This window comes from Chaetodon trifascialis, chromosome 22 (genome assembly GCF_039877785.1).
Source record: "Chaetodon trifascialis isolate fChaTrf1 chromosome 22, fChaTrf1.hap1, whole genome shotgun sequence".
Classification (NCBI taxonomy): domain Eukaryota; kingdom Metazoa; phylum Chordata; class Actinopteri; order Chaetodontiformes; family Chaetodontidae; genus Chaetodon; species Chaetodon trifascialis.
The window spans coordinates 12,966,447-12,981,501 of NC_092077.1; the positions used below are offsets into that span (position 1 = coordinate 12,966,447).

The 15,055-nt window shown below is 42.5% G+C and overlaps 1 protein-coding gene across 3 annotated transcripts in view; it reads right to left on the minus strand.

The window, feature by feature from the left end:
• plxna4 (plexin A4) overlaps positions 1-15,055 on the minus strand; it is a 231,080-nt gene that overhangs the window by 63,596 nt on the left and 152,429 nt on the right. For all 3 annotated transcript variants that reach the window (XM_070992584.1, XM_070992585.1, XM_070992586.1), the window contains exons 6-7: positions 5,660-5,783; positions 1,992-2,145 (exon numbers count right to left, since the gene is read on the minus strand). In XM_070992584.1, the coding sequence (XP_070848685.1) occupies positions 1,992-2,145; positions 5,660-5,783 (278 nt within the window). The remainder of the gene's footprint in view (positions 1-1,991; positions 2,146-5,659; positions 5,784-15,055) is intronic.

Below are 15,055 nucleotides of genomic sequence, written 5' to 3' on the forward strand. Positions count from 1 at the left end.
ACATCCACACATCTAACTACTCTCTCGCTACACTACCTCTGTACCTCTCTCTCTCATCCCCACTTTATCTCTACACACAGGTCTCCTTGCTTCCTTCCACACTGCGACTCCTTCTCCCCCGTGTCTCTCTCCGTCTCTCTAACAAAGAAGGAATCATTCATCAATCACAGTAAAGCACCGCTGACAACGGATCTGTCCTAATTAGGCCACCTAAATGTTACCTTGAAGCCTGCTAACCCTATCTATCCCTCCCTCTCTTCACTCCCTCCATCACTCTCCCTTCTTTTCTCTCTTTCAACCAAGCTTAGGCTAATGAGAACTAGTAAAGATGGAGGATGAAAGGTTCAAATACAGGCAAAAATGTGGAAGATTTTCTTCCGAAGCAGGGTTTAACCATGTGCATTTTTGGGTGTGAACGAAAAAGATGAAGCAAAAGACAAGAAGAAATGCTGTGCGCTTTATTTATGTGTGTCTGAGAGTACATATCCACTCATCTATGCTTGTATGACTGCAGCATTGCCAGCTTTACATGTGGCTGTGACATGGCAAACATTAAACAAATGCCTTTAATTCCCCAAAGCACCCTCAGGGTCCCTGTCAGCCTTACATCTGTACATGTGTGCTGTCTGTCAGTGGATTATTTTATTGCAGTGGTGCAGTATGTTTGTTCATGGCAGTGTGTGTGTGTGTGTGTGTGTGTGTGTGTGTGTGTGTGTGTGTGTGTGTGTGTGAGGCTTCTGTTCATGTGGGTGCACTGAATAAATGAAGGGAAGTGTGAGTATTTGTGCATGCGTAAAGCGGAGGCCTAAAAGGTCTCTCCAGCACTGTAATTTCTTGATGGTCTGCTCACTTAAGCTCTCTGCACTTAAGACTGCACTAAATCTAATGTTTGTTTTTCGGCTCCAATATCTAAAAAAAAAATAAAATAAAAATAAATAAAATACAGATAACATTTTTACAAGTGACACACAACTAAGTGTTAATATCATTTTGTCATCTTTCATCTTCAGAGCTCGGCAATCAAGAGCGGTGGGGTCTAAAAAAACATCAGCAAGCATTCCTTTGTGTTTAAATTTTGAGCGTAATTGATTGCCTTTTTCTGTTCTATTTTCTCCTTTCATTCATTATTCATCTTTTCTTTTTGTGGAAGCATGGAAGGAGATGGCATCTTCATTATCTCAACATGGGGACAGAATGAGTGTTGGTGATGAAGGATTGCCTGCCTGCCTGGGGACAGGCCTTCCCAGATGGAAGCTTTGTTCAATTAGACCAGGCTCGGCCGACCACGGAGAGGGGAGGTTAAGAGCAGGGGAATTAGAGAGAGAAAAATAGATTTTCTCCTCTTTGCTTGTGAATGAATATTGTCAGAAATGTGTTTGCTTCTTAAAAGCAATGGAAACAGTGACACTGTCTGTGAGGACTGTGTAATCTCCAGGCACTAAATTAGCTGAAATGCTGCGGTAAAACACTTAGCTGTGCAGCTTCATATTCTTTTTCACACTGGGGTTAACATGGGTCCCATCACTCCCCTCTGGAGCATATCCACTTTGAGGGAGGGTGGTAAATAAATCCCACAGCAGCCTAGTAACTAGTGTTCATTCGATTACTAAACATGTCCTAGGGCGCTGCTCCGAGGCCCACTGAGTTACTGATGGCAACGAGAAAACAAAAATTCATAGAACAATCATAGCCCTAGGACTATCATGGGGGCATGCGCATGAATGCATGTCTCTGTGACAGACATGTTTGTATTCAACAGCTGCTTTAATGTTGTACTAGTTGATGCTAGCAATGGTTTTTTCTTTATATTACAAATCATGACATTTCGACAGGTTATCAGCAAGCTTTGCTGGTGTTGATGTTCATGTACACAGGAATAGTTTCGGTATATGTGTGCGACCCAAACATCAAATCAAATGCCAATAGAGTGACATCCACTGCTTCACTGATGGTTCTTTTGGGCAAAAAGGCTGCAAAAGGTCCACCTTTACCTTTGTCAACAATAATGCGTGGCATCTCTTTCTCAGCTGGAGAGGAGCACTTGATCCGGTTGCCCTCCACCAAACCATTCATCTCAGCCAGGTCCTCAAAGGTGCAGTTGACACCCGCGGAAAGTTCTGGGACATTATGGGCCTCCAACACCAACTGTAGCGAGGGGAAAGGTAGAAAAGGGTGTTAAGAATTGTCTGTATTCTGTGCAATAACATGCTAGTCACTTTATAGTAATTTCATGGGCTTTTACCAGACATATGATACAATAGAAATATAATAAAAGAATAATGAAATGAGCTCATGAAAGTCATCGGAAGTAGGGAGGATTCATTAAATTTCACATTCATAACACCACAAAGTGAATATTACTGGCGAAGTCCATTTTATTATGGTAACTACGGTGAGAGATAAACAAATTAGATCTGTGCCCCAACTGATATCATGTGATTACAGGGCTCAAACTCCCACATCTGTGGGCACTTCAGATCAGTTTTGGAGCCAGTTTGTTCTTCAGATATGACTGTAACACAGTACTGCTGATGAGAAGCACAGCTGCGAGCTCTGTGCAGAGCAAAGATCCACCTGCAGTGTGGTCAGCGGCCAGAGGAGCCACAGGGGGACTTCCTGAATGAGAGGTTCAGTGATCAGATGCATCCTGCCCAGACGTCCAAACGACATTAAAACACTCTGATGCAGATAGACTCAAAACTGAAATCTGATAGTCACAAGCACTACTGCCTTCTGAGCTCCCTAACATAATGCCCTGTGGCATTAATGAGCTGTATGGATTTAACATTGCATTATAATGTCCTGACTCTCTGGCTCAGCAAGAACAATAAGTGCTTTTATGTGAGAGAGTGAAAGAAATGACAAAAGGTAAGTGGAAGGATGAGGAGTTAGAGGAGTCAACTGAATGTAGACAGGGGAAGCAAAGTGCAGGATGCTATGAGACTATGGACAAGAGGAGGACAGAGTTTGCAGGAGGACTGAGCTGAAGAATAACACAGTGAAGAACGGAGGAGAGAACCGCGCAGGCATACAGGCTGCTGGACAGGGTGAGAAAAGTGGACTCTGGGAAATAGAGAATGCAAATCTTTCCATCTAGAAAACGCTGTGTAAGCTCTCTCTGCATCTCAGCAGAAACTGGCTTCAGGTGGAGCAGGTGGAAGAAAGAAAAAAACCCGCTGTCCTTGAATCAGAAGGAAAAAAGAGGGTTGTGGAGGGGGGTGGAGTGGGGTCAAGACCAAAATATACATATTGATGGAAAAGTGTGTCCACAGTGGGCCTTGGTCCGGGCATTGATTTGAGGTGCGGTCCATAGTGCACTTGTGGTGTGAGGCTGAAAACTGCCTCAGTGGCGGAGTCGGGCTGACCCGCGCTGTTTTTATATTGCTGTTTAATGAAAAGGCGTGAACACATAAACAGCTTCCCCTGTAAGATGGACAGTGCACAACTGGGCTTCTATCTCTTACACATCCGCTCTCTCATTCGTTGCTCACTCTTCCTCTCACCTTCTTCTCTCGCTTTAATTTATTTTTCCTTTTAAGGAGGGAATTCAGCCAGACCTTGAGTTTCCTCAATTACATTTAGAGTAGTCACGGCGAAGTCCAGCCACAGCAGGGCTGCATAAATACGAAAATAACCTACTCATGAACAGAAACATCCGCTACACGCACATACACATACACAAATGCCCTCCTGTAGTTTACTAAACACCATATCTAATGCAAAGGATATGTGGTGATGGGCTATTCATGTTGCCATGGTGAGAAAAAATAGTCCTAGCTGCAAACGATTGGTGAGAATTTATTCAAAAGCTGATGCCAGACAAAAGACAGCGGAGAAAAAAAGGCTTTGACTCGACTTTATATCTACTTCCATTCTGCAATTTCGTCAGGTTTTTATTTGTGTTAAGACTTGAAACGAATACATAGTTTAACTTTAATATATGTAAGGATATAGAAACTATTCCTGTTGAGGCTTTCGCTATAAAAAAAGCAACTTTTCATCAACAGCCAAAGAGATTAAATGTAAGAAAATAATAGATTTTCTTCGAATGGGTCTGCAGTGGAAAGCGCCTGTTGCTCTCGAGAAAGCCTTGGCTTATCTTTCCAAACAAATATTTAATAACACAAAGGTTAAGGAGGAGCCCCTGTCTGTCTGGCACAAGCCTCTGCCCTGCAATCAGCTGGATGGGATACGTGTGGCATAGCCTTTGGGTAAAGGCTGCTCGCTGGGAAAAGGTTAAACACTCTCTAAAGGCTCACACACACATACACACACACAGCCCATGAATATCATTAGAAGGATGCAGAGGTGTACCTCAGAAAATCAACACCTCTCATGTGACCCTCAGAGCAAACACAGATGGAGAATAGTCATTCAGGCTTGACCTTAGAAAATCATATTGGATATTTATGCACTTGGTGGCAGAGATTCAAAGCCCTTTCCAAACCGACATTAAAAAGGAAATGGGAACTGAAATGTGACATCGCTTAAGGTGATTAAGGTCAATAGGATTTTCACAACATCATTGTTGCAACCTTTGATATAGGGTATCTTTCAACACGCTGAGTTTTGAAGAAAAACAGTAAGCCATGACATGTGACATCTTCTCCTGAGCATGCGGTAAAAGCACACACCCTTAGGTGGAGACATGCAGCCATTAAAACACTAGCAGCCACATGTTCCTGCCCCAGTTAGAAATAAATGCCAAATCAAGAATTGGCCTTTAGTGGAGGTGAAATCTAGAGAAGTGCAAGGGGACAAAGTGAGGAAACAGCCATGGGTGTTTGATTAATTGCACCCAAATGCAACACATCACTGGAGTCTATACATAGCAACATAAACTATATGCAGAATCAGGGAATAAATGAGCACCTGTGTTATTTAACAGATAATGAGAATGAGTGCTAACACAGACTCAGCTGAAAAGTGGAGAAAACAAAGCCAAAAGCAACTACACAAAAAGTGTTTGTATTTGTCCAGCTCCTGCAGAGACATTTTTTTTTTTACAATCTATTAAAGCGCCTTGCACACTAATCAATACACTTAAACAATCAAAAACCATTCAGAGCCCTTAACTACGGCAGCTGTTTTAGAATGAAATGTCCAGGGGAAAAAAAGGGCTGCATTTAGTTGCCAACAATCACAATAAACATTGCTGAGCTAAACTGTGTGCTGTTAATGATTGTTGACATTTGTTGGGAGAGTATTTCACTGGACGGGACTGAAAGTTGTGAGGTCAGGATTTGAAGGATGCATGTTGGCAGGCGGTAAAATGATGTAAAGCAGGATTATAGAGTTAACACCAGCTACTAATCAGTATCTAGAGCATAATTACATCGCATTACAAATTATGCTTGAGAGTGTGATATTGTCAATCTGCCAGACAAGATTTTCTCACTAGGAACATGTTCAGCTAGCCTCACTGTTTACTGCAATATGGCTCCACTAAAACAAATGACTGCTGAACTGAACAAAAACTTCGTTGAATTACTTCTAATTAAAATTTCACTACATTTCATCCTTTAAATGGCATTTAAAAGAAAAAAAGAATAAAACAACAAGATAATGACAACTAGTATAGATGAAGAAACTGCGTGAGGCTTTAGAAAACAGGTAACTGTCTCTCAGTGTATTTGAGGAGTAGTGTGTTTCCACTCACCGTCACACTGAACTGGGACACTGAGATGTTGTTTGGGTGGACACTGAGGCGCACGCACTGCTTGATGTCTGATGCAAAGCGACGGGGCTCTGATGAGCGCTCGCATTTCTCCTTTCTGGTGCACCTGGAAAAAAAAAAAAAAACACAAGAGAAGGGGCGTTATTCATGGATGACAAACGCACATACACACTGAATCTCGTAACCTGACCAGGGCTTACCCCGTCCCACCTGTTGGCACCTGGGAAAAAGAGAATGCCCCGCCGCTCCCTGACAGACAAAGTTAGACACATTTATCATATTTCCTCTCTTGCGGCGTACTAGCTACAGTGGCCGGTGAATGGAAACCCGGTCTCCAGGGGGCGGGAGCAGTGGCATTTAAAACAATGGCTGCTGTGTGTGTGGAAGTGGAGCCGGCCCATTGGGAAAGAGGTAGCCCCCGTCTTTGTAAGGCTATCTTAATGACTGGCATTCATGGGCAATGCCAAGTGCAGGTGGAGATCTGGATGTTGGTGGGGGTGGGAGGGGGGCAGGGATGGATTCCTCCATCTCTTAATACCACACCAGGTGGTCTAATCCAGTCCACTACAGTGGTTTGGGGAGTTGGGGGACTGGACCCTTTGTGCTCCAAGAGGAATTTACTAGCTCCTGTTCCAGACATTATCCCCTGACATACTGCAGGGTAACTCCCCATAGTTTGAACATCTAAATGGGTTTGAACTGCAATTCATTCCCACAAAACACCTCCAGAGGAAAGTCTCTAAGTTAAACATTACAGCAGAAATGGCTGATAAAACACTGATGAAGCTTGAAGTTGTTGATAAATGTATGCTCGGTGAGAAATTCAGCGGGAACTCAAACGCCCCGCGTTGCGATATAACCTCAACCTTCTACTCGTCTCCTCACGTACACACCAACTCTGGTTCTCATCTAATCCCCTCATAAACTTATGCAAGTCCCCTATTGATTTAGACAAAAACTTGCTGCGCAATTAACAACCTGGCAAATCCAGAGTGTCCTAAAACTCCTTTAGAGAAAGAAAAGAATGAAAAGAAAGGAAGGGGTCGTAATGAATGGATGAAAGAAAGACTTTCGAGGTGGTTGACGTCTGAGATACAGTAATACCTTATGCAGCAAGACGCTTTTTATCCTGAATTTGGGAGATTGAGGGAGGGTGGGTTTTGACCTGACATGAGCATTGTAAAGTTAAGCGGCCTAACGTGCCGCAAAGAAGACAGACATACAGAAAAAGAAAAGAAATAATCTGTTTGAGAGAGGGGGAGAGAGCAGGAGGAGGGGTAGTGCAGGAGAGAGAGGGAGAGAGTGTGGAAAAGAAAGCAAAAGAGAGCCAAGATTTAAAAGGAAGGCAACCATTGTTGGCTTTCTGTGAAGCTTTCGCTGCTAAGCCGGTTTGAGTAGGGGTTTAATCGCTTCGGGTTCCTTTGTGCTTCTCTATCACTCCTGTCTGTTCCTCCTTTTCTAGCACTGATTTAATAAGACCACATCATATAAGTACCCCCTGGCAAACAGCGCACACAAAAACCCGCTTTGGCGTACAAATATACATAAAAACATACACACTTAAGTTTGCTTCCTCACATACCCACAGGTCGGATGTTTACACACATGGAAGAACAGCGGCGTAAAAAGATGCTCAGTGGGACATTTTGCGTTCGCCTTGTGTTTATTTGTGTGTGTATTCGTATAATGAGGTTTCTGTCTTTGTGCTCTCTCCCTGACAGTGTCACTGTTTTGGTTGAAAAGCCCCAAATTTCATGCCTAAAATGTATTATTAGCATTTACTGGCACAATCTCTCTAAGTGAATCATCACTCTGAGCAACTGAATCATTGCAACTGAATAGCAAATGAATGAACAGGTTTATGCCATTCAATCAATTTCTCCCACTCTGTCAGATACACAGTAAATATGCATCTATGCGCTCTTCTTCTCAATATCTTTATAAACACCTACATTTTATTGATTCCTTAAGGATGCTGAGAGCAGCATAGGACATTTATTTTAAGAAATTACAGAACAAAATAATAAACACTGATAACAATAAGCACCTAATAAAGGCCCTCAGATTAGCTTCAATCAAACGCTTTCATACATGAACCAGACTGTGTGAAGGGAGATATACTTCCAAGAATAAAAACCCCCAGTCATGAGAAAACATTTCTCACCTTACAGTCTTTGTGGACAGTGTAAATGAGATGCTATTAATTCTAACTGACTGGTAATTTTCCAGGTTCCAGTTTAATGTTGTTTATTATCCTGTTAAGAGTCTTTGCCAATGGACTTTGGCCGTGCTCGGGAAGACGTGGACCAGCCCACCTACATATCAAGCACAGATCATTTGGAAAATGAAAACAGCTTTAGAAGTGAATGTGAGATCTTTTACAGCTGGCTCATACCTAACCCTGAACTAACTGACCGACATATGTGGAGTTAAGGTTATAATTGTGTCTTAGATGATAAAAAAACGCAGTATACAGTATGCAGTTTCTCCCCCTTATCTTTGCACATCTCAAAGGATGCTGTGGCGTCACAGGTCGAACCATACAGAGATGCCAAGCAGTGTTTTGATTTATGAGAGATGTGCTCAGCATTGATAAATGCTTGTTATACCTCGCTGAACCCTACAGAAAGACAAAGCTATGGTGTCAAGCCTGGGCTAGCCTGTGCTCCACTTGTTTCTGTAACTCAATGCAATTCCTCATTCAGTGTGTGTGTGGGGGGTTTTACTTTCCATACTATTAGGCAGATTGGCATCCACGACAGCAGTGCGACTATAACAAATATAACAATTGCTGTTTTTGTGAGCACAGAAAAATCAGCTCCCTTGGAAAAAAACCTTAGTACTTGCATGACTACATTACATGACTAAGACAAGATGGCAATGAGATGGCACCAACGTCATTAGACACAAACTGTGACGTTATCAACATGCAAGGAAGATTTAGCAGACTGGCGTTGTGGTGCACTCTTCTACTGTGTAGCAACAGTCGCACAAATATGACCTTCATATGAGAGTCATTAGAAGAAAACCTTTCCCTGCGTCCTCACCACAAAATTCAATGTCACAACTTGCAAAGGAATATTTTAGTCTTCTTTGGAAGCAGGTCCTGTGGACTGATGAAGTTAAAATAGAACTTTCTGGTCTCAATGTGCGAAGGTATATTTGGAGAAAAAAGGGTGCAGAATTTCATGAAAAGAACATCTCTCCCGCTGTCAAGCTCGGGGGTGGATCGATCATGCTTTGGGCTTGTGTTGCAGCCAGCGGCACGGGGAACATTTCACTGGTAGAGGGAAGAATGGATTCAATTAAATACCAGCAAATTCTGGAAGCAAACATCACACCGTCTGTAAGGAAGCTGAAGATGAAAAGAGGACGGCTTCTACAACAGGATAATGATCCAAAGCACACCTCAGTTTTGCATTAGCCCTCACAGTCCCCCGGCCTAAACCTCATCAAAAATATGACTGACCTCAAACGAGTAGTGCATGCAAGAAAGACGGCCCAAGCCTCTCACAGAACTAGAAGCATTTTGTAAGGAAGGGTAAAAATCCCCCAAATAAGAACTGAAAGTCTCTCAGCTGGCTACAAAAAGCCTTTACAAGCTGTGATACTTGCCAAAGGGAGTGTTACTAAGTACTGACCATGCAGGGTGCCCAAATGTCTGCTTAAAGCCCTTTTCCATTTTAATTTTCACCAGGGGTACCCAAACTTTTGCACACCACTGTACATGGGACATAAACCTCAGTCCCCTGGGTGAAAGTCCTGTGTTTGACTCATTCAACCCACACCACCTCCTCCCAAAGCGACCTTTGTTGCTCTTTACTCTACATCACCTGACTTCCTAAAGGCTTTCTGCCAGAAAGGCTTTCTGGCAGAAAGCCCTGAAGGCAATCAGTGTTTCACTTTGGCTCTCCATATGGCCAAAGCTTATGACATCATCTCTGGAGATGCTCGCTGCTGTAAATAACAGCGGGGGAAGCGAGGAATAGAAGGGTGATGATGCAGGGAAACTGCAACAGAAAGACAGTAAACAAGACATTATGCAAAGACTTGTTAATGTCAATCGTGCACCACGTAACATTTTTAGGTTTGATTTTATGTGTGCGGGTCACAATGTGCAATGTTTATGAGGAATAATTATGTCTGAGAAGATTTGCAGCGAACAAGTTTTAACTGCAGTTTTACAATGTATCTTAATGCAGTTACAAGCCAAGAAGACGTAATGAGACACTGTGAGCTGATGAGTGCAACAACTAGACCTGGCACAACTGGACATGGGCCTGTTAACACAGTATCATTAGAGAGGGGACATCACTTGCTCTGAGAAGTGGACATAAGGCAATTTGTTTTGCTTGTTATGCAAATGTAGAGTGAACATGGAAATTTTCATTAAAAAACAAACAGCCTTGCTCAACTGCAACAAGGAACATCAATCTGAAGAAAAGACCAGTGATTGCAAACCCTTATGTTGGACCCTTCTGCCAGACTCCTAAACAGACAACTAAACCAAATGAATTTACATGTGAAAAAACAGAATGGGATCTCATGTTGTCTTCATTTGAGCGTTGATCCTAAAGATTAGGATATTCAACACTGATTACGTATCATGGTTCTTGCTGTATGAATGCAGGCCTCTAGCCTGACATGATACAATGCCAGCTTTTACTGTATACATGTCTTCACGGACTTGTGTTATACCATCCTGCTTATAAAAAGAGGTGGCCGTGCAAGCCAGTGAATTGCATTGCCCTCTGTTTATCTCTGAAGATGTCATATAGTCCTTCAGGGGCTGTGAGTTTCATCTCTTTCTCAGAGTCAGAAGGTCACAGACTTGCTGGGTAGGATGAAACAGGCAACAGGTCGAATTATTAGCTTTGACATCCCAGACATGGGCCATGCAGGGACTGTGACTCAGCAGAAGAGGGAGGCTTTTTCTTCTCACTGAACAATGGCAAAAAACACACACAAGGTTTTTTTTTATCCAATCCAATTAGACCACTGCAAGGGCAGCGCCTCTGCAGAGAGCTACACCAACAAAAGGTATGGCATCCCTGTGAAAAAATGCTCCAGAGTCCACTTTTTCTGTGGCACAATGCAATGTCATCCGCCAACACAGTGTTTGCCTCGCAGACACTGACAAAATGAAAAAAGACTTAAATTCTGTCAATCATACACTTATTGTATTTTGACATTTGAGAGGCCTAGAAGTTCCAGTTTGTATTTCATGTTCAAAATTTACCCTTCCATATTACATAATTACCACGTTTATGTTCATTCTGCATAAATAACTGAGATGCTAGTGGGTGACAGCAGCTAAGATATATGCGTTCTTCTTTAAGAGGTGGTCGTGCATCCTGACTGAATCTCTCATGTCAATGTGTAAGACACGCACACATATTGATTTGGATTACCCCAAACGCCTGCGCCACTGTGAAGGGGATATTTATGAAGCTGCTCCGCCTGATGTGGTGTTCCAGTGAAAGAGTACTGAAGATAATGCTGTACATGGTTTAGCTGATGTAAGAGGTGGGTATTATCAGAGCAAAGCACTGGATAATTGTTTTCAATTACTATCCAGACAGACCTTGAAAGAAAAAAGATTGCATCCTTTGTAACAATATGAAACAATCCCACCCTTTGTAAACATCAAAGAATGGACCATTTAGAGAACCCCAGAAATCAAAGCGATTTAGATTTCAAATAACAGTCATAAAAAGCCTGACTGGGGCTATCTTTTTGGTGGAGAATTAGATGTCCAACATCCATTCATTTGGTGAGTAAACACTGGTGTTGTGCAGAGCTGTTTGACTGACTGGCAATGACACATCATGAGAGAGCGAGCTGAAAGGATTAGATTGGCCCTGAATGGAAACTAATCTGCACTCTTGTTTCTCCCAGCCTTTGATAAGGTGACACAATTAGAGTGAGACTGAGAGGAGGGCAGAGAAGGATTTCTTGCCTGTGCAATTGTTGCTGATGAGGCTGCCATGGCCATTCAAAAATAGATGGTCTTGTGGATAATATATTTCATCACACAATATTCATCATCATTTAGCCCTTTTGATGATTTAATTGACTACACTGTTTAGAGTACAAGATGATCTTATTATTCTGTGCAGTATGTGCACACAGACCAAAAAATACCCATCAATCAACATTAAGTGGTGAATTGAAATTGGTAATTCACTGCAAGCCCCGCTACACAGACCAGACTACAGTATCATCAGATAGTAACCTTTAACTTTAACGACGAACATGCCTGACAGCCACTCATTCTTTGACTCATGGTTAGGGTTTGAAATGTGCACCAATATAATGAGACGTACCCTGTAAATGACTGAAAACTACATAAAAAGAACGGGAAGAACAAAGAGGGCAGAACTTAAAGAGCAGAACTTTGTTTGTGGAACTGTGAAAAATATAATTTAAAAGGAGAAATTTGGGAAGTTCAGTGTTTAATGTAGCATCATGGAAACGAAACCAACCCTAACCCTAACCCTAACACTGCGTCCTTACCCAATCCTAACCCTAACCCTATCTAAACCTAGCCCTTATCTAAACCTAACCCAAAAATAAACAGTGACCATAGTCAGAGTCAAACATGCAGTATTTTTTTTTTTTGGCATTTTGAAGGCAGTAGGACAAAGTATAATTCAGGGTTTGATCCCTTGTGGCTGAAACTAGTCGAGTATCAGCGGGGCGCAGGCTGAAGGGCTCAGGGGAGCGGAGAGAGAGAATATACTAAAGAGAGGGTGCAGATGTATCTGGCCATGTGAGACTTCAGGTGTAATGCATATCTAATGCGAGGCACTGAGAAGGTCAAGCAGTCTGGGAAATGAAAGCTATTAAATTCTCACAAAGCCGATGTCCAGCCATCCTCAGCTCCATTAAATGTTCATGTCAGTGGAGGAAACAAACACCTGGCCATACAGTGCATGCACGCACAGTACGAGTATGAGACACGAGTGTTCAAAAAGTGTATACATATATAGGAAAGATACAATACTTCATACATGCATTCATATTTCTGTGCACAACCAAAAAAAAGCCTCCCCTGCAGTGAATTTTTTTAAGCATTTGTTGTATAGTACATAACTGGGTTTCTGATCTTACACCACTGTTTATGGCAAACCAGTGCAGAGCAAACAGGCATTCTGTGGTCCGGCTGAAACCCAATTACCATACTACCCATGCATCATCAGACACTGCGTGGAATCCCATACATACTAATACCCACATAGGAGGTACTGTAGAGGAGGAGCTGTGTCACAGAGATTCAGTCAAATCACACACATCGACCGACATTCAGCCTGGCTACATCCTCTCGCTCGCACATGTGTCCACAGACGCACGTAAACACGCAAACGCACACACAACACTCGGTGCGCCTCCTTGTGCTATCATTAAGAGTGGTGGTCCACAGAGCAGAAATCCGCATGGAGGGGCTGGTGGGAGAGTCATTACCTGGCCCAGTGGCCATGACCCTGTTTCTCCCGTTTGTGCACACACACACACACACACACACACACACACACACACACACACACACACACACACACACACACACACACACACACACACACACACACACACACACACGCATGCACACGCACGCACACACACACAGAGTCTGTGTCTTTCATATGAGCCCATACCCAAAGACATACAAATTGCAGAGTGGCTGCCCCCCTCTTTACGTACTACCAATGCAAGGACACCAGCTTAGCGGAAAATTACACAGAAACACTCCTGCTGACAGTTTGCAGAGTTAGCCATAAGAGATTAAACAATCTCTTAAAAATACACACAGAAGATGAAACACAGAGTAAAGCAGGGAGAGAGCCTGATTCAGTCAATTAACGTTCAATAAACATTGAAATAAGACGAAGGTTATTAGCGCTTCCTATTTCCAGCATCCTCCATGAATCCAGTATTTTTCTCTCGTGCAACACAAACACTCTAGAAAAGATGGCGGTCGGACGGCAGCATTTATCTGGCCCTCTGAGCAAACAAGCAGCAGCTGTTTCTCTCTGCCTTGACTTTTGGTGTCACACTCCACCATGCAATTTTAGCAGCTGTCAAAAGCCGTGCCACCGACTTCCTTCATCTCTCTTTCTCTCTGGCACGCACACACAACAAACAAGCAAACAATCCCCTGGCAGAGCTATCTATTGGTGGGACGGTGTGGCAGGCTTATTAGGCTGTTTATCTAGCATATGTGATGCCAGTGCTGCCCCTGAAGATGCCATTAGGCCAGGTTCTCTATATTAAACAGCTTTATCTGTCTGGCTCAGAGGTATGTTGGTGTGTGTGTGTGTGAGGGACAGGAAGGTTAAAGAGAGTGATGAGAAAGCAGATGTCATTTACAAAATTAGCTTTTATGAATTATTTACATGAATTATTTTGTTTTATGATTTTTTTTTCTTCTGAAAACAGATTAGACGATTAAGGAGCAGTTTAGTGACACAAATGAGGGCAGGGGGAGCACGGTCACTACGGAAATAATCCTTTTTGATCATCAAACTAACTACCTTGTAGGTTATTCATACATCTTAATTACATGCATACACTTATTTACTTGAAAATGGAGTCAGAAATGTTCATGGGAGTTCTAAGATTGCTTATTCTTTGTGTTTAGAGATGACCAAAGTGAATTTACATGATAGATTAGATGGGATAAGACTCACAAAGGAGCTTAAAGCTAACACTGGAAGAGTTCCAAACAGCTCATATATCACTGTCCCATTTACAAATTACTACATCAACACACAATCTGACCTCACATTCATAAAATAAAAGCCTGGGTACCAACAAGGGAAAGCAGCGCTGTATCACTGCATTGCATCTACAGTGTTATCCCAAGGTATTTGTGAATCGGAGTCTCCTGTTTGATGTTTTCATAACTGCTGCTCGGGGTGATAGTGCAGGACACCGGAGGGCTGCTTTTCAATGGGATCTCAATAGTGCATTTTGCTTTTATCTTCCATATATTGTGTTATGACCCTGCATGCGTGCAGCTGTTGAGGGCAGCATATGATACTATTGATCCAGACAGGCAATATCCAGCCTTCTGAGTTAAGGTGCATTTATTCACAGCCACAAGGCAGTGTGTAACTCTGAATGAGAAGACACATTGAGAATATTTATCATTTTGTATGGTAGAGTCTTACCTCATTCATTATACGTATATTTTCTAACATGCAACTATAAAAATTAACAAAGCATTTGCATAGATGGTGCCTATTCTACCTGAGAGGACGCTTAAACGCAGTGTGTAATTTCTGCACCTCAATCGAAACAATGAAAGCAAAAGACAGAGATAATGTCTTGAAGCAGCGTGGGAGCATGGGAGTTCTTGTCCTCATTGTTAAGCCACCA